The 23,172-nt window shown below is 27.2% G+C and overlaps 5 protein-coding genes across 5 annotated transcripts; all 5 read right to left on the bottom strand.

The window, feature by feature from the left end:
- Positions 1–422: 422 nt before the first annotated feature.
- On the bottom strand, positions 423–1,274 carry LOC137809390 (putative CCR4-associated factor 1 homolog 11). The gene has a single exon (XM_068610509.2). The coding sequence runs from the start codon at positions 1,272–1,274 to the stop codon at positions 423–425; it is 852 nt and encodes a 283-aa protein (XP_068466610.2).
- Positions 1,275–5,331: 4,057 nt separating this feature from the next.
- Positions 5,332–6,192, bottom strand: LOC137809392 (putative CCR4-associated factor 1 homolog 11). The gene has a single exon (XM_068610510.2). The coding sequence runs from the start codon at positions 6,190–6,192 to the stop codon at positions 5,332–5,334; it is 861 nt and encodes a 286-aa protein (XP_068466611.2).
- Positions 6,193–8,064: 1,872 nt separating this feature from the next.
- LOC137809393 (putative CCR4-associated factor 1 homolog 11) lies at positions 8,065–11,456 on the bottom strand. The gene is made up of 3 exons (XM_068610511.2): positions 10,513–11,456; positions 8,289–8,356; positions 8,065–8,102 (listed from the first exon to the last, which is right to left on the bottom strand). Exons 1-3 carry the CDS (start codon positions 11,454–11,456, stop codon positions 8,065–8,067), a joined length of 1,050 nt encoding a protein of 349 aa, XP_068466612.2.
- A 5,302-nt stretch (positions 11,457–16,758) lies between these two features.
- LOC137809394 (putative CCR4-associated factor 1 homolog 11) lies at positions 16,759–17,628 on the bottom strand. The gene has a single exon (XM_068610512.1). The coding sequence runs from the start codon at positions 17,617–17,619 to the stop codon at positions 16,759–16,761; it is 861 nt and encodes a 286-aa protein (XP_068466613.1). The 5' UTR covers positions 17,620–17,628.
- Positions 17,629–22,484: 4,856 nt separating this feature from the next.
- Positions 22,485–23,043, bottom strand: LOC150029130 (uncharacterized). Its single transcript, XM_090298655.1, has one exon. It carries the CDS (start codon positions 22,942–22,944, stop codon positions 22,696–22,698), a length of 249 nt encoding a protein of 82 aa, XP_090154781.1. The 5' UTR covers positions 22,945–23,043; the 3' UTR covers positions 22,485–22,695.
- Positions 23,044–23,172: the final 129 nt, after the last annotated feature.

The following is a 23,172-nucleotide window of genomic DNA, read 5'->3' on the forward strand; positions in this document are numbered from 1 at the left end:
GTTTTCATTATATTGATTTATTCCATCCCAACATAAATATTACTCTATTCAAAAGAAAATGTTAAGCATTACAATATTGTTTTTGTTATATTATTTGTTTTATTGAAATTAATTTTTTAATATAAATCCTAATAAATTTATGGAATCATACATCTATTTATTCAATCTTAAATTGTTTGATTTTGTTAATTATTATATAAAATGAAAATAAAATAAAATAAATAATAAACAAAAGAATAGTATAATGACGAAGCCACCTAATTTGCAACTATTAGTATTATGAAAGAAGAAACATAAGGGTGAAAAAAAGAAGAGAGAAAGGTAGAATAAAATGAAGTGATATACTTTATTGTAGAATTTAGAAATTACATTGTACTGAAAAGAGAAGATAAGAGAAGTAGAAAGATGGTAAAAAGGGAAAATTAAGGCATCTCTAAACCATAGAGAACGCCTGCATGTTTTGACAAGTCAAACTTTGTATGAAAATAGAGAGTTTTAATTTTATTAAAAACATGGAGAGTGACTAAGCTATCAGAGCCTGCATGATGACTTCTTCTGCCACTATTATCCAAACCTAGAGAGTCAGAAACTTTGTCTAAACCGCCGTGAAGGTTTGGACAAAATCTGATGAGGTGTTTAACGTCGTATACTCTGTATCCAAAGAAGTATTTAACCAGTTGAAGAAAGTCACACAAGTTTGTAGGTAGAAATGGTTGCATATAAAAAAAGCGTTGGCTCAATATCTTCACCATGTACCCAAAATCATAGGTACTATGAAAAGCAATCCACTGAATATTATTGTTGCAGAGGAGTCCTGAGAACATCATCAACTCAGCAAATCGCACAATGCTCACTCCAAACTTTCGATTCTTTTCAAAATTCATGCCTTGACGTCGGAGGAGGGCGATGGAGTGAGGAGCATGAGGATGTTGTGTCACATCAAACTCACAGAAATTGAATTCCCAAATGAAGCGATTGGAGGTTCCAAAGGTTGGAAGGTTGCCGTGGCAGTCTGAAAGGGTGAGACCCACTTGAATGAGGTGCATACTGTCCACGTTAGCTTTCATTACAGCGTAGTTATTTTGTGGTTGTCGAAATGCTGGATGCGACTGAAAGACGACGCCAGGAAACTCTGTATCCATTGAGATGAAAGGGTGTAAGGCAATGACAGAACGAATCAACTCGAACTCCGATTCAAGGTTGTAAGACCACACTGATCTTGTCATCACAGAAGTGCAAGGAAGAGTCATGTTGTTGTTGCTTTCTCTTTCCATCTCTCTTTCTCTTCCAATCTCTCTTTCTCTTTTCTTCAAGAACAACAAAACTACAACAATCATTCTCAGTACACTACTTTTATAGTCCAATCAAACATAAGTTACAGAAGATAAAAGATAATAAGATTTAATAGATTTCTTCAATCTAATTTTATACTCACACTTATTATTTATTTATAGTATAATTCAAGATATTAATAAATATGTTAAGATTGTAATTGCATTTTCTTTTATGAAAATTTTTTAGATTTTAAAAAAAATATAAGATTACACTCTTAAAATCTTATCTTAATGTGAAATCTTATCTTACTTATGAATGAATACTCTCACTTGACATTTATTTACAAAATTTTATCTTTTTAATACATATTTTAATAGTTGATAATTTTAGAATCACAGAACATTAACTTTTTCTATCTCAATCCACCATTAGATCTAATTATCTTATTTCTTTTTTAGTCGAATATGTTTAAAATGTAAATATTTATTTTCTGAGGAGATGATTAACTACGTATATCATAAGTAACTAACTACATTTTAGGAGATTATATCTTAAAATTGCATATCATTATTTTATCTATTTTACGTTCATTTTTTTTAGCTGATTTCTAAAACTATTCAAAAAATAATCTTTCAAGAAAAATAATAATCAATTATCTCAATTTTGATAATGTATATTTAATTAATTATGTGATATAATAATAAATTTAATTTTTCATTGTGTTTCTAAATATAATAAATAACAATATAATTAATTACAAAATTGTAATTATTTTTTTTCAATTTTTTTAATAAACTATTTACAGTATGATCTTATAATCAAATACTTACTTTTATATTACTCTTCTATCCCTTATAACAACTAGATAACAACTATGCGATTTTATTTTTATATATTTATAATATAGAAGTTCATTAACAATGTGATTAACTTTTTTAATAAAACTATTCATCAATTATAATTGTATTACTTAGTTTAACTTGTAATTTAAATATAAAGTTTAACGATAAAATTAAAATTTAAAGGCATAAAATTTAGCTTTCAATCATGAACTATATTAGCTGGATTAAACAAATATTAATTCTAAATATTGGAGACATTATATCATCAACCTTCTTTCTTTAACTTTACATCCTTTTTGTTTACATTAAAAAAAACACAATTTTTTAAGTTAAAACTAAAAATTACAGATAATTACAGCCTAAATTTATATTTATTTAAAACTATTTATTTTGTCTAATGAAAACTATATTCATTAAATGAAAATACTGTACACAATTAATTTAATCTACATAAATTGGTTATACGATATTTATTATAAAAAAAATACATTGATTATTATGTATAATTTATACGTTTTACTTTTATCTGATAATTAAGTGGTAAAATGAGCAATTAAATATTTTTATTTGAAAATTTTATTTTGTTTATCTTTATATCTATAGATTTATTCTTTTATCACAAATATCTTTATATCATTCTCACTATTTCAGTTAATAACTTACTTTAATTATTTTCATATATTACTTTTTGTTTTTATAATTTCGAATGATGAAAATATAATTTTATTTCTACTACATCACATTTTTATTTTATTTCAAGAATTATTGATTAGAATATATTAAAATTATATATAGTAATAATTTGTCTACTATTTTTTAACACTCCATAAAATATATCTAACTATTAAAATACAAGTTCTATCAATTTATATACAGACTTAGAGTTTTTCAAAACATTCATAATACATGATTAAGACTTATAAAAATAAAAATATTAACAAGATAAAGTTCAAAACAACATCCTAAAGTCCTCAAGCCTCTGACACTTGTACACATCTACTCGTGTACTTCAGTTATTACAGTTCACAACACAACAGGTAAAACAAGGATAAGCTAGTAAAAATAAATTTTTATTATATACACAATTAAATCAAAAAAGAAAACCAAATTACATATATCAGTTTCTCAATTATTTAATCTTCTTCAAATCCCAACATAAAACAATCACATGGATCTACACATCCAGGATATTCAACAAACAGAATAAAAACTAATGCTTTTCGGAAGACCCGTATTAAGTAAGTCCTACCAGAGACTATAACACCTGATCCAAAGATTATCAGTGAATCCAAAAGAAAGGATCAAGGTAAGTTTAATACAAAGTCGTGCATCTCATAGGTCACGACGTGCATGAACTCCCCCATCAGCTTTTGATCACCACCTGATATCTTAGTCTATGTGACTTAGACCATGAATGAAGTTCGAAGATATCTGTTACCACATAGACACCAATACTTAATACACAAACAAACATTAGTCCACATATTATCCCAAATGTATAAATTCAATTTCATACCATTTTCATCATACAATATCATTTAAAAAGCAATCCACAACATTCAAAGTCTTATCCTATTTAACATTAAAAAAACAACACATAAATACTAAACCATCAAAATATAATAGTTTTACAAGTTTAAACAATATATATAATCAAACAACACAATATATAAACAAACAACATTCCTGCAAAAGAAATTGAATATTGGGACCACGTCAAGATCTTCTAACCTAGGATACTATTAAAAATTAAAGTTAGCTTCTCTTACCTTAAATATCTTACTCTATTTGAAATTCTACCTCAAAGAGAACCACTTCAAGTTATCCAAATATTAACAAATTTAAGTATGAGTTTAATCAAGTTGAGAGAACGACTTTTTTCAACTGGCCCCACTAAGATTGAAGACTAAATCATAGAAAAAAAATAGAGAATAAGGAATATTTAGAGTAAAAAAAACTTACTATGTTTGAAAATCTGATCGGGTAGAAATGTACCCTAACTCTTGAGGTACATGTTGATCAAATTTTGGAATAGATGAGGTTTGGAAGAGAAAATAAAGAGAGAAAGAAGAAAAGAGAAGTTGAGAGAAAGATGGAGAAAATAAGAAATGAAAAATGGAGAGAGAGAAAAGATGGGGGCGGCTGTATTTTTTTTTAAGGCTTTTACGTTTTTTATAATACATTAAATCGAAATACGACACCATTAACTTATGTTAATACAACTCTAATGCAACATAGAAAAAAATAATTAAAAAATATAAAATTATTTTTTATTTTTTTAATTAAATAAATATTTTGTTAATATTGGTTTAACGTAACAGAGTTTTTTTAATGTTGAACATTAATAAAATTGACTTTGCTAACTCTAACGAGACACAATGTTTTTTTTAAAGAGAGTTAAAAACACAACACTAAATTAAATAAAATTTTAATAAAAAAATTAGCCTGAATCAAGCGAATTTTAAATTTTAAATTTAAATATACACTCGATTTACATGTGAGTGTGAATGACAAAAATGTCCTAATATTGAGGATAAAAATATTTTTTGAAACTCTTTTTCTATATCACATTTCTGGATTTGGAATTTTAGAACACTTTTCTCAATTCCATAAATTATTTTTCGGAACTCATTTTTAGTTTTTGTTTCCTGAATCTAAATATTTATTATCTCTTTTTCAGGATATGATTATAAGTAAATCATAACTGATTTATCTAGTTTAGAATATTGATATATTTAAATTTAAATTAATTATTTTATATCTTTTATGTTACATTTTTTGTCAATTTTTAAAATTTTAAAATCTAAAACCAAAGATTATATTTAAAATATTATACTATGGATCTTTAACCAAAAAATTAATATTTTTATATTAAAATATAACTGAATAATAAACCAAAAATAGATATTTTTATATTAAAATATAACTGAATAATATTAACTTATACCAGGTGAATTGTTTGTTTTATTTTTAATTATAACTGTAAATTAGACTAAAACGAGTCGTATTTTCCATCTACTTATTACTGTATTCATAAGAAAATGATAAGCATTACAATATTATTTTTGTTATATTATTTGTTTGATTGAAACTAATTTTATTCCTAATAAATTTACGGAATCATACATCTATTTCGCAATTGAAAATTTTGTTAATTAGTATATAAAATAAAATAAAATAAAAAATACAAAACGTAGTACAATAACAAAGTCATCTAATTTGCGATTATTATTTCCAAGCCATATAGAAAACCTGCATGTTTTGGTAAGTTAAACTGTGTATGAAAATAGAGAGTTTTAATTTTATTGAAAACATGTAGAGTGACTAAGCTATCGGAGCCTGCATGATGACTTCTTCTGCCACTATTATCCAAACCTAGAGAGTCATAAACTTTGTCTAAACCGCCGTGAAGGTATGGACAAAATTTGATGAGATGTTTAACGTCGTATACTCTGTATCCAAAGAAGAACTTAACTAGTTGAAGAAAGTCACACAAGTTTGTTGGTAGAAATGGTTGCATATAAAAAAAGCGTTGGCTCAATATTTTCACCATGTACCCAAAATCATAGGCACCATGGAAAGTAATCCGCTGAATATTATTGTTGCAGAGCAATCCTGAAAGCATCATTAGCTCAGCGAATCGCACACTACTCACTCCAAACTTTCGATTCTTCTCAAAATCCATGCCTTGACGTTGAAGGAGGGCGATGGAGTGAGGAGCATGAGGATGTTGTGTCACATCAAACTCACAGAAGTTGAATTCCCAAATGAAGCGGTTGGAGGTTCCAAAGGTTGGAAGGTTGCCATTGCTGTCCGAAAGGGTGAGGCCTACTTGAATGAGGTGCATAATGTCCACGTTAGCTTTCATCACTGCGTAGTTATTTTGTGGTTGTCGGAATGATGGATGCGACTGAAAGACGACGCCAGGAAACTCCGTATCCATTGAGATGAAAGGGTATAAGGCAATGACAGAACGAATCAACTCGAACTCCGATTCAAGGTTGTAAGACCACACTGATCTTGTTATCACAGAATCGCAAGGGAGAGTCATGTTGTTGTTGCTTTCTCTTTTCATCTCTCTTTCTCTTCCGATATCTCTTTCTCTTCCAATCTCTCTTTCTCTTTCCTTCAAGAACAACAAAACAACTACATCAATATTTCTCACTACACTACTTTTATAGCCCAATCGAGCATATCTTACAAAAGATAATAAGATATAATTGATTTCTTCAATCTAATCTTATAATCACACTTATTATTTATTTATGGTATGATTCAAGATATTAATTAAATATATCAAGATTGAGATTGCCTTTTCCTTTATTAGAGTTTCTTAGATTTAAAAAAATATATATAAGATTACACTCTGGAATCTTATCTTACTTCATCCAGTGTACTCTCACTTGACATTTATTTACAAAATTTTATCTTTTTAATTGATATATTAAAATTGCATATAATTATTTTATCTATTTTACGTTCATTTTTTTTAGCTGATTTCTAAAACTATTCAAAAAATAATCTATTAAGAAAAATAATAATCAATTATCTCAATTTTGATAATGTATAGTTAATTAATTATATGATATAATAATAAATTTAATTTTTCCGATTGTGCTTCTAAATATAATAAATAACAATATAATTAATTAAAAAATTGTAATTATTTTTTTATAAACTATTTACAATGTTATCTTATAATCAATACTTACTTTTGATATTACTCTTCTATCACCTTTAACAACTAGGCGATTTTATTTTTATTTATTTATAATATAGAAGTTCACTAACAATGTGATTTACTTTTTTAATATAACTATTCATCAATTATAATTTTATTACTTTGTTTAACTTGTAATTTAAATTTAAGGTTTAACGATAAAATTAAAATTTAAAGGCATAAAATTTAGCTTTCAATCATGAACTATATTAGCTGGATTAAACAAATATTAATTCTGAATATTGGAGACATTATACGTAAGTAGTTCATAAATAAAAATATAATTAATTACAAAATTGTAATTATTATTTTTTCAATTTTTTTAATAAACACTACAAGAAAATTATGAAATAGAAACCAATCTTAAAAAATAAAAAATAATTAGTTTATATGTCTTTTTTTAGTTTATATTATTGTTAAATTATTTATAAATTGATATCTAATTAGCTATCAAATATTTTATTACCAAATTTAGAATTTAAATAATTGGTAATTAAATAAGTAAGTAGTTCATCAACCTTCTTTCTTTAACTTTACATCCTTTTTCTCCTTCTCCCACAAACAACATAAAGTTTACATTAAGAAAACACATTTTTTAAGTTAAAACTAAAAATTACAGACAATTACAGCCTAAATTTCAATTTATTTAAAAATATTTATCTTGTCTAATACAAACTATATTTATAAAATGAAAGTACTGTACAAATTAATTTAATCAACATAAATTGGTTATACGATATTTATTATAAAAAAAATACATTGATTATTATGTATAATTTATACGTTTTACTTTTATCTGATAAATAAGTGGTAAAATGAGCAATTAAATATTTCTATTTCAAAATATTATTTTGTTTTATCTTTATATCTATATATTTATTCTCTTATCACAAATATCTTTATATCATTCTCTCTTTTCAGTTAATAACTTACTTTAATTATTTTTATATATTACTTTTTTTCATAATTTCGAATGATGGAAATATAATTTATTTCTACTACGTCACAATTTATTTTATTTCAAGAATTATTGATTATAATATATTAAAATTATATACAATAATAATTTGTCTACTATTTTTTAACAGCTCAAAAAATATATCTAACTGGAACCACACAAGTTCTATCGATTTTTATACAAATTTGGAGTTTCTCAAAACATTCCTAATATGTGATTAGGACTTGTAGAAATACAAATATTAACAAGATAAAGTTCAAACTAACATCCTAAAGCCCTCCAGAATCTCTGACACTTGTACGATCATCTGCTCGTGTACATAGTTCAATTATTACAGTTCACATCACAACAAGTAAAACAAGAGTAACCTAGTGAAAATAAATTTTTATAATATACACAATTGAATCAAAGAGAAAACCAAATTACGTATATCAATTTCTCAATTATTCAATCTTCTTCAAATCCCAACATAAAACAATCACATAGATCTCACATGGATCTACACATCCAAGATATTCAACAAACAGAATAACAACTAACGCCTTCCGGAAGACCCGTATTAAGTAAGTACTACTAAAGACTAACACTTGATCCAAAGATTACCAACTAATCCAAGAGAAAGGATCAGGGTAAGTTCAATACAACTCAGGTTGTGCATCTCATAGGTCATGGTGTGCATGAACTCCCCCATCAGCTTCTCATCACATGATATATTAGTCTATGTGACTTAGACCATCAATGAAGCTCGAAGATCTCTGTTACCACATAGGCACCAATACTTAATACACAAACAAACATTAGTCCATACATTATCCCAAATTTATAAATTCAATTTCATACCATTTTTATCATACAATATCATTCAAAATGCAATCTACAACATTCAAATTCATATTTAACATTAAAAATAACAACACTTAAATACTAAATCATCAAAATCTAATATTTTTTACAAGTTTAAACCATATATATAAGCAAACAACCCAATATATAAACAAACAACCCAACATATAAACAAACAACATCCCTGCAAAAGAAATTGAATATTGGGACCACGTCCCCTCCACATCCAGATGTTCTGACCTAGGGTACTATTAAAAATTAAATTAAATTTAGTTTCTCTTACCTTAAATTCCTTATTCTGATGGAAATTCTACCTCAAACTGGGGAACCACTCCAAAATTTATGAACCTATAGTAAGTTATCCAAATATTACCAAATTTAAGTATGAGCTTAATCAAGTTGAGAGAAACATTTTTCCCAACTGGCACCACTAAAATTGAAGAATAAATCATAGAGAAAAACAAAGAATAAGAGATAATTAAAGTAAAAAAAATTTACTCTGTTTCAAAATCTAATCGGATAAAAATGTACCTAATTTTTCATCTACAATATGGTGTGATCAAATTTTGAAATAGATGAGGTATGGGAGAAAAAGTGAAGAGAGAAGAGAGAGAAGAGAAGTTAGGAGAGATGGAGAAAATAAGAAAAGAAATTGAGAGAGAGAAAAGATGGTGGGGCAGCTGTATTTTTTTTTACGGCTTTTACCATTTTTGCATTACATAATATACAATAAGGTTTTTATAATACATTAAATACTTTTTTCTATTCATCATATCATATGAGAAGAAAAAATTAATTTAGCTTCCAAATATTAACGTTAATTGAATTAACGTTATTAACTTATGTTAATACAACTCTAATGCAACACAGAAATTTAATTTTAAAAAATAATTAAAAAAACATAAAATTATTTTTTATTTTGTAATTAAATAAATATTTTTTAATATTGGTTTAACTGATAGTATCAGTCTGTTTAATGTAACAAAATTGACTTAGCTGACTCTAATGAAATACAATTTTGTTTAAAAAAGAGAGTTAAAAAACATAAAATAATAGTGTGATTAAATGGACCATAATATAAATTTTTAAATAAAAGAATAACCTGGATCAAGCGAATTTTAAATTACCAAATTTGAACCTACACTCAATTTACATGTGAAATGACAAAAATAACCTAAATTCTAAATTAAAATAGGGGTGAGGACCACGTTTCTAATTTCTGGATTTGAATTTTCACAACACTTTTCTCAATTCCATAAATTATTTTTCGGGAACTCATTTTGTTTTTGTTTCCTGAATCTAAATATTTTTTTTTAGGATATGTATAAGTAAATAATAACTGATTTATCTATTTTAGAATATTGATATATTTAAATTTAAATTAATTATTTTATATATTTTATGTTACATTTTGTTGTCAATTTTAAAAATTTTAAAATCTAAACAAAAGATTTTATTTAAAATATTATATATTATCGATCTTTAAAAAGAAAATTATATTAAAATATAACTGAATAATATTAAATTATACCAGGTCAATTGTTTGTTTTATTTTAATTATAACTGTAAATTCGACTAACACGAGTCGTATGCAAAATAAATAAGTTTTCTTTATATTGATTTATTCCATCACAACATAAATGTTAATGTATTCATAAGAAAATATTAAGCATTACAATATTTTTTTTATATTATTTGTTTGATTGAAATTAATTTTTTAATAAAATTCCTAATAAATTTAAGGAATCATACATCTATTTCACCAATGTTAAATTGAAAATTTTGTTAATTAGTATATAAAATGAAAATAAAATAAAAAATATAAAACAAAAGGATGGTACAATAACGAAGTCATCTAATTTGCGACTATTATCTCTAAGCCATACAAAACACCTGCATGTTTGGGTAAGTCAAACTCTGTATGAAAATATAGAGTTTTGATTTTATTGAAAACATGGAGAGTGACTAAGCTATCGGAGCCTGCATGATGACTTCTTCTGCAACTATTATCCAAACCTAGAGACTCATAAACTTTGTCTAAGCCGCCATGAAGGTTGGGACAAAATCTGATGAGATGCTTAACGTCGTATACTTTGTATCCAAAGAAGAATTTAACGAGTTGAAGAAAGTCACACAAGTTGGGAGGTAGAAATGGTTGCATATAAAAAACGCGTTGACTTAGTATCTTGACCATGTACCCAAAATCATAGGCACTATGAAAAGCAATCCACTGAATATTATTGTTGCAGAGGAGTCCTGAGAACATCATTAACTCAGCAAATCGCACAATGCTCAATCCAAACCTTCGATTCTTGTCAAAATCTATGCCTTGACGTTGAAGGAGGGCGATGGAGTGAGGAGCATGAGGATGTTGTGTCACATCGAACTCACAGAAGTTGAATTCCCAGATGAAGCGGTTGGAGGTTTCAAAGGTTGGAAGGTTGTCGTTGTCGTCTGAAAGGGTGAGACCCACTTGAATGAGGTGCATACTGTCCACGTTAGCTTTCATCACTGTGTAGTTATTTTGTGGTTGTCGGAATGCTAGATGCGACTGAAAGACGGCGCCATGGAACTTCGTATCCATTGAGATGAAAGGGTATAAGGCAATGACAAGACGAATCATCTCGAACTCCGATTCAAGGTTGTAAGACCACACTGATCTTGTCATCACAGAACTGTAAGGGAGAGTCATGTTGTTGTTGCTTTCTCTTTCCATCTCTCTTTCTCTTCCGATATATCTTTCTCTTCCGATATATCTTTCTCTTCCAGTCTCTCTTTCTCTTTCCATCAAGAACAACAAAACAACTACATCAATCATTCTCACTACACTACTTTTATAGCCCAATCAGACATAACTCACAAAAGATAATAAGATATAATTGATTTCTTAATCTAATCTTATAATCACACTTATTATTTATTTATGGTATGATTCAAGATATCAATTAAATTCATCAAGATTGATATTGCATTTTCCTTTATTAGAGTTTCTTAAATTTTAAAAAAATATAAGATTAAACTCTGAAATCTTATCTTACTTTATCCAGTGTACTCTCACTTGACATTTATTTACAAAATTTTATCTTTTTAATACATATTTTAAGAGTTGATAATTTTAGAATCACAAATCATTTATCTTTTCTATCTCAACCCACAATGAAATCTAGTTATCTTATTTATTTTTTAGCGGGATATATTTAAAATCTAAATACTTATTTTCTCTTTTTGAGGATATGATTATATATGTAAATCATAAGTAAACATTTTTTAGTTGATTTCTAAAACTATTCAAAAAGTAATCCATTAAGAAAAATAATAATCAATTATCTCAATTTTTATAATGTATATTTAATTAATTATAGGATATAATAATAAATTTAATTTTTCCTATTGTGTTTCTAAATATAATAAATAACAAAACAATTAATTACAAAATTATAATTTTTTTTTCAATTTTTTTAATAAATTATTTACACTATTTATTATCTTGATAATGAATAGTTATTTTTGATAGCTCTTTCATAATCACTTTTACCAAAAGATTTATAAACTCACTGTACACATCCCAAATCATTGTACTTTTTAGGTTTTTTGACCATGATGAGGTTAGTTTTTTTGGTTTTTATCAATATGGGGTCCGTTTAAAAAAAATTACAAATTTAGGCAAGTCGTGCCTAATTGGGACGACTTCATATGCAGAAGTCGTCTCAATTAGGCACGACTTCTGCCATGTCATACTAAAGTCGTGCCAACTTGGTACGACTTCTGCCCTGTCATACTGAAGTCGTGCCAACTTGGCACGACTTCTGCCACGTCATAATTTTTTTTTTTTTTAATTTTATTGTTTATATATTGGGTACTAAGTTATGTAATGTTAAAAATTAATTTCTTCTCATCATTACGTGTTATGTAAAATCATTACTTCTCAAGCTATTTATTTTGCAAATTCACAACAATAATTCTCTATTTATTTTCCAAATATAATAATTTTTCATTTATCTATTTATTTCCAAATTCAATAACAATTTTCTTCATTTTTTAATTAATCAAATAATCAAGTTATTGTATTACATTACCGTCAAACATGATCCATACACGATTATCCAATTTTTTGTTCCTTAAAACTAACACTCTTAGAAAATTATGTATCAAATTAATTTTTAACATTACATAACTTACTATCCAATATATAAACAATAAAATTAAAAAAAAAATATGACGTGGCAGAAGTCGTGCCAACTTGGCACGATTTCTATATGACAAGGCAGAAGTCGTGCCAACTTGGCACGACTTCAATATGACATGGCAGAAGTCGTGCCAACTTGGCACGACTTCAGCATGACATGGCAGAAGTCGTGCCTAATTGGAACGATTTCTGCATATGAAGTCGTGCTGAATTGACACGACTTGCCTAAATTTGTAATTTTTTTTTAAACGGACCCCATTTTAATAAAAACAAAAAAAATAACCCCGTCATGGTCAAAGAACCTACTTTTTACACTTGAAATCTCTAGCCTCCACCGACATTGATTTATCTTTTTGTAATATGGACAAGAAAATAAGTTCTCAACATTATTTATTTTTGAACCTTCTTTCTTTTCTTCTATTTATTGTTCTTATTGTATATTCCACCTTTAGAATTGTGTTTTTACATGAACAACTTATATAGTTTCGACTCATCATTCTTTTTTGCTCTTTAGCACGTAAGACATTTACCAATTCTCAATCTCACAAATCGAGAATTGACAAATCTTTCGCCTAAAAGTGATTTTTACTCATATTTTTCTGGTATAGTGACCATAATTTTTTGAACAACATTATTTCATTGGAAAAGAGTTTCTTAAGAAGTTGAACTTTATTGATTATACTCAGAAGTTAAACTTTTAATTATTTATGTCTCCTTTTTCACTTGCATGTATTTATTATTTATTGTCAGAGTATTCATTCTTGAAATTGATAAATTTGAAGTTGATAATTCTTATAAAAATCATTTTTAACATAAAAAAAAAACATCTTTTTGCCTCCATAGGTTATCTGTAACTTCACTATAGGTTATATATTATGCAACATGGGTATAGAGAAGATGACAAAACCTTTTATCATTTAGACTCCATTAATCACTACCCTACACCACTTACACCCTACTCCTATTACTAGTGATATTTTGGATCATATACTCATTAATTACCAGCATTCTTCATATTCTTCATTTGCATTTTGGATCATACACTCTTTATGATACTTCATTTGAGCCACAATTGAATTTTGAAACAACTCAAAAACATCATAATTTTCTTACTATCTCCTAATGATCCAATGCTTCAAAGATGGTTGATCATCCATGCAGTCCGTAACTTATATTCATCATTATCATAAAAGAGTGGTGAACTCAGAGATAAAGGCTTTGATTGTGCTTGAATAACACTCAATGAATTAAATGAAAAAGATGTAAATATAATTGGAAACTAACTACATAAACCACATATCATATATGATATCCTATATTTCTAGACATAATAATATTGATAAATTATGATCACATATTCAACAATTAAAAAAATATAAAGAATTTAATATAAAACAAACTGAATAAAAAGTATATATGTGATAGTTATTCTAGTGAGAATTTGAACAACAACTAACAAATTGATTCCTTCGACCTTCAAAAAAGAGCTTCTAAAATGTAAGAAATAAAAATATTAATAAGATAAAGTTCCTAATACATGATTAGGACTTATAGAAATAAAAATATTATAAAAAATAAAGTTAAAAACAACATCCTAAAGTCCTCAAGTCTCTGACGTCGTATCTGCTCGTGTACATAGTTCAGTTATTACAGTTCACAACACAATAAGTAAAACAAGGATAAGCTAGTAAAAATAAATTTTTATTATATAGACAATTAAATCAAAGGAGAAAACCAAATTACATAGATCAATTTCCCAATTATGCAATCTTCTTCAAATCCCAACATAAACACAATCACATGAATCTACACATCCAGGATATTCAACAAACAGAATAATACTAACGCCTTCTAGAAGACCCACATTAAGTAAGTCCTACCAGAGACTATAACACCTGATTCAAAGATTACCAGCGAATCCAAGAGAAAGGATCAGAGTAAGTTCAATACAAAGTCGTGCATCTCATAGGTCACGGTGTGCATGAACTCCCCCATCACCTTTTGATCACCACCTGATATCTTAGTATATGTGACTTAGACCATCAATGAAGTTCGGAAATCTCAATTACCACATAGGCACCAATACTTAATACACAAACAAACATTAGTCCATATATTATCCCAAATGTATAAATTCAATTCCATACCATTTTCATCATACAATGTCATTCAAAATACAATCCACAACATTCAAAGTCCTATCCTATTTAACATTAAAAAAACAACACTTAAATACTAAATCATCAAAATCTAATATTTTTACAAGTTTAAACAATATATATAAACAGACAACACAATATATAAACAAACAACCTTCCTGCAAAAGAAATTGAATATTGGGACCACGTCCCTCCACATCCAAATCTTCTAACCTAGGATACTATTAAAAATTAAAATTCGTTTCTCTTACCTTAAATATCTTACTCGGATTCTACCTCAAACAGGGAACCACTCCAAAACTTATGAACCTATAGCAAGTTATCCAAATATTAACAAATTTAAGTATGAGCTTAATCAAGTTGAGAGAACCACTTTTCTCAACTGGCCCCACTAAGATTGAAGACTAAATCATAGAGAAAAACAAAGAATAAATTATATCTCATAAGCTACAACACGACGTGATCAAATTTTGAAATAAATAAAGTATGAGAGAGAAAATGAAGAGAGAAAGAATAGAGAAGAAGTTGGAAGAGAGATAAAAATAAAAAATGAAAAAAAAAAATTGAAAGAGAGAAAAGATGGTGGAGGCCAATGTGTCCTTTACGGATTTTACAATTTTTGCACTACATAATTCAAAATTAATATACAATAAGTTTTTTATAATACATTAAATATTTTTTTCTATTTATTACAAGAAAACATTAAATCAGTTTCCAAATATTAACGTTAATCGAAATGCGACGCCATTAACTTATGTTAATACAACTCTAACGCAACATAAAAAAAAATAATTAAAAAAACATAAAATTATTTTTTATTTTTTAATTAAATAAATAGTTTGTTAATATTTGTTGAACATTAATAAAATTGACTTAGCTAACTCAAATGAGACACAATATTTTTTTTTAAAAGAGAGTTAAAAAACATAAAATAATAATGTGGGTTAAACGAAAAATAAATTAAATAAAATTTTAAATAAGAAAATTAACCTGAATCAAACAAATTTTAAATTATTAAATTTGAACCTACACTCAGATTTACATGTGAATGACAAAAGTGCCTTAAATTAAAATAAAGGGAGGATAAAAATATTTTTGGAACCCTTTTTCCAGACCACATTTCTGGATTTGGATTTTGAGAACACTTTTCTCAATTCCATAAATTATTTTTCGGAACTCAATTTAGTTTTTTTTCCTGAATCTAAATATTTATTATCTCTTTTTCAGGATATGATTATAAGTAAATCATAACTGATTTATCTATTTTAGAATATTGATATACTTAAATTTAAATTAATTATTTTATATATTTTATGTTACATTTTTTTTCAAAGTTTTAAAATTTTAAAATCTAAAACCAAAGATTATATTTAAAATATTATACATTATCGATCTTTAACAAAAAAGAATTTTTTTATATTAAAATATAACTGAATAATATTAAATTATACCAGGTGAATTCTTTGTTCTATTTTTAATTATAATTGTAAATTGGACTAAAACGAGTCGTATTTTCCCATCTACTTTTTTAAGAATGCAAAATAAATAAGTTTTCATTATATTGATTTATTCCATCACAAAATAAATGTTACTGTATTCATAAGAAAATGTTATTATTTTTTTATATTATTTGTTTGATTGAAGTTAATTTTTTAATAAAATTTCTAATAAATTTTCGGAATCATACATCTATTTCGCAATTGAAAATTTTGTTAATTAGTATATAAAATAAAATAAAATAAAAAATACAAAACGTAGTACAATAACAAAGTCATCTAATTTGCGATTATTATTTCCAAGCCATATAGAAAACCTGCATGTTTTGGTAAGTTAAACTGTGTATGAAAATAGAGAGTTTTAATTTTATTGAAAACATGTAGAGTGACTAAGCTATCGGAGCCTGCATGATGACTTCTTCTGCAACTATTATCCAAACCGAGGGACTCAGAAACTTTGTCTAAACCGCCATGAAGGTTGGGACAAAATTTGATGAGATGCTTAACGTCGTATACTTTGTATCCAAAGAAGAATTTAACGAGTTGAAGAAAGTCACACAAGTTGGGAGGTAGAAATGGTTGCATATAAAAAAAGCGTTGACTCAATATCTTGACCATGTACCCAAAATCATAGGCACTATGAAAAGCAATCCATTGAATATTATTGTTGCAAAGGAGTCCTGAGAACATCATCAACTCAGCAAATCGCACAATGCTCACTCCAAACCTTCGATTCTTGTCAAAATCTATGCCTTGACGTCGGAGGAGGGCGATGGAGTGAGGAGCATGAGGATGTTGTGTCACATCGAACTCACAGAAGTTGAATTCCCAAATGAAGCGGTTGGAGGTTCCAAAGGTTGGAAGGTTGTCGTGGCGGTCTGAAAGGGTGAGGCCCACTTGAATGAGGTGCATACTGTCCACGTTAGCTTTCATCACTGCGTAGTTATTTTGTGGTTGTCGGAATGCTGGATGTGACTGAAAGACGACGCCAGGAAACTCCGTATCCATTGAGATGAAAGGATATAAGGCAATGACTGAACGAATCAACTCGAACTCTGATTCAAGGTTGTAAGACCACACTGATCTTGTCATCACAGAAACGCAAGGGAGAGTCATGTTGTTGTTGCTGTCTCTTTTCATCTCTCTTTCTCTTTCGATATCTCTTTCTCTTTCCTTCAAGCACAACAAAACAACTACATCAATCCTTCTCACTGCACTACTTTTATAGCCCAATCAAACATAACTTACAAAAGATAATAAGATATAATTGATTTCTTTAATCTAATCTTATAATCACACTTATTATTTATTTATGGTATGATTCAAGATATTAATTAAATATATCAAGATTGGATTTAATTTTCCTTTATTAGAGTTTTTTAGATTTTAAAAAAAATTATAAGATTACACTCTGAAATCTTATCTTAGTTCATCCAGTGTACTCTCACTTGACATTTATTTACAAAATTTTATCTTTTTAATACATATTTTAATTTTAGAATCACATATCATTTATCTTTTCTATCTCAACCCACAATTAAATCTAATTATCTTATTTATATTTTAGCGGGATATATTTAAAATCTATATATTTATTTTCTCTTTTTGAGGATAGGATTATATACGTAAATTATAAGTAACCATTTTTTTTAGTTGATTTCTAAAACTATTTAAAAAGTAATCCATTAAGAAAAATAATAATCAATTATCTCAATTTTGATAATGTATAATTAATTAATTATAGGATATAATAATAAATTTAATTTTTCCAATTGTTTTTCTAAATATAATAAATAACATAGTAATTAATTACAAAATTATAATTTATTTATTTTTTAATTTTTGTAATAAATTATTTTTCGTATTTATTATCTTGATAATCAATAGTTATTTTTTATATTACTCTTTTATCAGTTATCACTTATAACAAAGAGATACTCTGAACTGTTCTTCTTCTTGCTCGCTCTTTCATAATCACTTTTTCCTCTTTTGTTTTAGACTTATAAATTCGCTTTACACATCCTAAATCACTGTAATTTATTTTTCTTCTTATTTTTTTCACATTTAGAATCATGAATCTTGTGTTTTTACACGGAAAAACACTTTATATAGTTTCGACTCATAATTCTTCTTTGTTCTTTAGCATGTAAGACATTTCCCAATTCTCACATTGCTTAAAAGTTGTGATTTTTTACTCATATTTTGTTGGTATAGTAACCATAATTTTTTTTAACAACATTATTTCATTGGAAAAGATAATTTTTTTGAACAACATTATTTTATTGGAAAAGAGTTTCCTAACAAGTTGAACTTTATTTGTGATACTCAGAAGTTAAACAACAAAACTTTTAATTTATGTCTCCTTCATGCACTTGCATGTCTTTATTCTTTATTGTCAGCGTATTCCTTCTTGAAATTGATAAATTTGAAGTTCATAATTCTTATAAAAATCATTTTTAACATAAAAAAAATATATCTTTTTGCCTCTTTAATTTTTTCTCTTCTTCTTTATGATTGAATTTTCAATCACTCGGAATGTCATCCTTTTCTTCTATTACCAAAAATCCATTGTTTTAAGATGATTGAAGAGAGTTTTAGATGTAACGAGGGTGTGGGGAGTGATTTGGATCGCGGTCGTCAACGAAATTTGGAAACATAGAAACAAAGTAATATTTAGAGAGGGTGTAATAGATGTATTGGAAGTTTTCGCTTTGATGCAACTAAAGGCATGGGCTTGGGTTACTTCCAAGTCGCAGGATGCAATCTTTTCCTTCTCTGATTTGTATGTTGATCCTTTGGTCTGTATGGAGATGATGTTTTGATGTTTTGTTTGGGTATAAGAGTGAGGGTTGTAGGCGGTTCTCTCCAGATTTATTTAAGTATTTAGGAGTTTGCGGGGTGTGTGTTGTGGAAAAGGTTAAAGGTCGTGTGTTTTGTATAAGGGTTGGGTCACCCCTAAGGTGACTCACATTTATTCATTGTTTATTGCTGATAAAAAAACGAGAGAGGGTTGGTAAAAATCAAAAGTTGGAATTGAAAATAAGAAATTTTAAAATCAAGAACCTAATTTTAACGTTTTCAAAATCAGTTATTTTATAAATATTTTTGTATATTATTAATATTTTAATTTAAATATGATAATATATCTTATTTGAACGTTGTTATATATTTTAAATACATTAATATTTATAAAGTTATGTTTTATTTTAATTTTTAGCATCAAAATTTATAATATTATATATATTTTATAAATATTTTTGTATATTATTAATATTTTAATTCAAATATGATAATATATCTTATTTGAACGTTGTTATATATTTTAAATACATTAATATTTAAAAAGTTATGTTTTATTTTAAATTTTAGCATCAAAATTTATAATATTATATATATTTTTAATGTTATTGCATATGTATTATTTAAATATTATAATAACTTCATTAATAGTTTATTATAATAACTTCAGGAGTGGTTCAACTCTTATACAGAAAAACACCTTATCATTCTCCTAACTAGGAACGCAGAATGACCCAGATACTAACATAAAAAAAAAAAACACCACAGAACGTTAAGAAACCAACCTCATACAAGTCAAAGGATTCAAAACCCAATCAGAATAAGAAAAAGAAATATACCGGAACTTTGCATAAATCCAAGACCAAACTTTTACTTGCGTCAATGCAAACACTTCAGACGCATCTACCACTCCCCTATTGAAAATGACAAAATTCCTGTGTTTCCAGATTTCACTCACAACGCCAACCCAAATTATATCCCAAACATCATTAACCTAATCTAAAGTCTGACAAATCCTGAATGGTAAGAAATTTAACAAAGGATCCTTATGAATTACAAACAACATTCCAAACTACCCAAACTAAAGACTCACCGTACGGTTGCTTATTGCCAAATCACATATAATCTTGTTGGAAGATATTCTAATTCCTGCAATTCATCGGAATTTCTCTTTAATCTTATTTTTGACAACCAATCTTATCTCTCACCATAAAAATATATGGATGATTATGTATAATTTATACTTTTTACTTTTCTTTTAAATTTTCAAAATATAAAAACACTTTTATAAAAACTATATCGTACATAAAAAAGGGAATCCCGTGATACTTTTATAGATATTTTCATAATCCTTTTATGAATGAATAGGAAAAAATAATAATGTACTCGTAAAAAAGTTCGTTAATAATATAAAATTTTATAATAAGTCACTTCAAACTATTCTAAATAACGACTTCTACTATTCAAAGTAAATTATAAGTATTACTATTGTTAGTTAATTCTGATTTACACTCAGTATATAAAATTATAAGTATATTTAATTATACTATGAATTTCACTGTCACTCCTAAAGGATTAAAGACCCATCTTCGGCTTTCGCGTAAAATTTCTAATTTTGTAATCTTATCGCTGATTTAGTATTAAAATATATAAAATATAAATTAAAATTATATACTTTAAAGTCAATAATCAAATTAACAAAAGTATTCATTATTGTGTATAAACAAGATAATTACCCATAATTTTCTTTCTGTTATGAACAATTACATTTTTATAAATAATTATTTTTTTAGTTAAAAAAGTGTGATAAATATAAGAGGACACTTGGGTGCATTAACCTTGTACATTTGCTTATAAACAAAATTATTAGTATGATAAGGAGAAGAATGCATTCAACTTTTCCAACTGATTCATGCTAATATACCAAGGAATTCCTCTTATTTTTCATCTTAATTTACAAACTTTGGAATTCCTCTTACTTTTCATGTTAATTTAATAGCTTGGTGCAGAAGGATAGGAAAGTAGTTAAGTAATTAATAATAGGTATATGAAAGTAGAAACGGTGACGAAAATTCTCATTACGAAATGTTCAAAGTGTTAGACTTTGAATACGCACCATGCATGTACACACAACATCATACATTTTTCTGCCCTTCTTGCTGTGTGTGGCCCTCTTATATCTCTTTGCATTTGCATTTTCATTTCCCATTATTTTCACTTTCACATTAATTAACTCTTTCCTACCATACTCAATCAAAAAAGTTTTCGCTAGATCAATAAATTGCTTCAAGAAGAACACCCTTACTGTTCATGTAGTAATTAACAAAGAGTACCTTCATCAAAATCTTTTATGCATTTTCTTGATTGACACTTTTTCACTAGAAGTTTGATATGAAAAGTCTTTGTATGCTTCTTCATTTGTACTTCAGACTTTAATTGTTGTAGGAAAAATCCAAACAAGATTACATATCTAAGAATTAATTATGGTTAGTTCATATAACTCAAATATATATTATTTTTATAACTGTGTAACTTCTTAACCTTTTTCATATAAAAGCTTTTCAAAATTAGATATTTTAAACGTTAAATAAATATGTTAAAAAATAGTTGTTTTTATATCTAGAAACCTTTGATTGCTACAACTTGATTACAAATCTAATTTAGAGTAAGACTATAGAAGAACATTAGACACTCTATCATGAATCTGGTGATACTATTGGATGGTCAAAAGATCATTTATACAAAACACACATTAGAATGTTTAGATGATAAACTCATATTTAAACAAATAAGTCATTAAAATTTATTTTTCTTGTTGTAGTGATAAAAACCTTTATGAAAAAAACATCTTGCAGCAAACAAAGCTTGCTTTATCATCCTTATTTAATGCTGAAATAGTCTGCGAACTGTAGGCAAAATCCACGGAATCTTAATAAAATTATCTTGATTAACTGGTATACACGGAAAATTAAGTTGTGTTTATATGCAGTCCTAGAAATAAGGAGAATTGTTCATCAGACAACAATGGTGGTGATATATATTAATTATTATTTAAGATATTGTTCTATCCTCTTGCATTTAGTTTCAGTGACCCTATAACATGGGGTTTGCAATGGTTATATTATAATTTCATTATATATTTAAGTCTAAAATTTATATATGTTTCAATGATTAATATTTTAGAATATTTTTTTGCAGAGCTGTAATAAGATAGCAAAACTTGAGTTTATTGATAGAAAATGATGAGCCTGTACAGCAGAATACAAGTGGGAGACAACTCTCTTTACACTCCAAACTATTCTTGTTCATGAAACCCCTTGAACAGGATACAATAATTACCTAAACAAGAAGTGAAGTACATGAACTAAAATAGCTACCATCTTTACATCACTCATTTCCCTGCCTTAGGATATGGCTTCACTGGTTGAGAATAGAGAGGGATCTATGAACTTCCTTCAGGAAGTACCTGCTATTTGCACTGGTGACAGAAGCAGCAGATGAAGCTGCTGAGCTTTTTGGTTGTGAGATGAGAGAATCATTACTGCTAATCTCCTTCTCATCTTCGGTAATAGTGTCCAACATCTTTGATGTTCTGTGCCTCATCACATTAACATACTGAGGTGGTGCTACCTCCATGAAGAACCTAGCAATGCGAGAATTTGCCATTTTTGGAAGTGTTTAGGAAGAAGAGAAAGCTAAAAGAAGGATTGGTTTGATGGTTGGTTGATGATGGGAATGAAGGGTTGGATTTATAAGAAGTAGATAGGGTTTCATAGCTAGGCTAAAATTGAGTCAATGGTCTTAATCATGAAAGGTTAAATCAAAATTTATTGGTTAGTGCCGCCTCTAGCTTTTAGCTTTTCATATTAATTGCGAGGCAAAGTTGTTTTCTAA

The sequence above is a fragment of the Phaseolus vulgaris genome, chromosome 2 (assembly GCF_051622355.1).
Source record: "Phaseolus vulgaris cultivar YP4 chromosome 2, ASM5162235v1, whole genome shotgun sequence".
Lineage (NCBI taxonomy): Eukaryota > Viridiplantae > Streptophyta > Magnoliopsida > Fabales > Fabaceae > Phaseolus > Phaseolus vulgaris.

What these genes read in the sequence shown, in the direction of transcription:
- LOC137809393 (XM_068610511.2), bottom strand. Translation starts at nt 11,456, where the DNA reads ATGATTGATGTAGTTGTTTTGTTGTTCTTGATGGAAAGAGAAAGAGAG. An exon ending in GGTGTTTTGTATGGCTTAGA is followed by an intron (nt 8,357 to 10,512) that starts GATAATAGTCGC and finishes TAGTACTTACTT; the next exon opens with AATACGGGTCTTCCGGAAGG. An exon ending in TCTTGGATGTGTAGATCCAT is followed by an intron (nt 8,103 to 8,288) that starts GTGAGATCTATG and finishes GTACACGAGCAG; the next exon opens with ATGATCGTACAAGTGTCAGA.
- LOC150029130 (XM_090298655.1), bottom strand. Translation starts at nt 22,944, where the DNA reads ATGGCAAATTCTCGCATTGCTAGGTTCTTCATGGAGGTAGCACCACCT.
- LOC137809390 (XM_068610509.2), bottom strand. Translation starts at nt 1,274, where the DNA reads ATGGAAAGAGAAAGCAACAACAACATGACTCTTCCTTGCACTTCTGTG.
- LOC137809392 (XM_068610510.2), bottom strand. Translation starts at nt 6,192, where the DNA reads ATGAAAAGAGAAAGCAACAACAACATGACTCTCCCTTGCGATTCTGTG.
- LOC137809394 (XM_068610512.1), bottom strand. Translation starts at nt 17,619, where the DNA reads ATGAAAAGAGACAGCAACAACAACATGACTCTCCCTTGCGTTTCTGTG.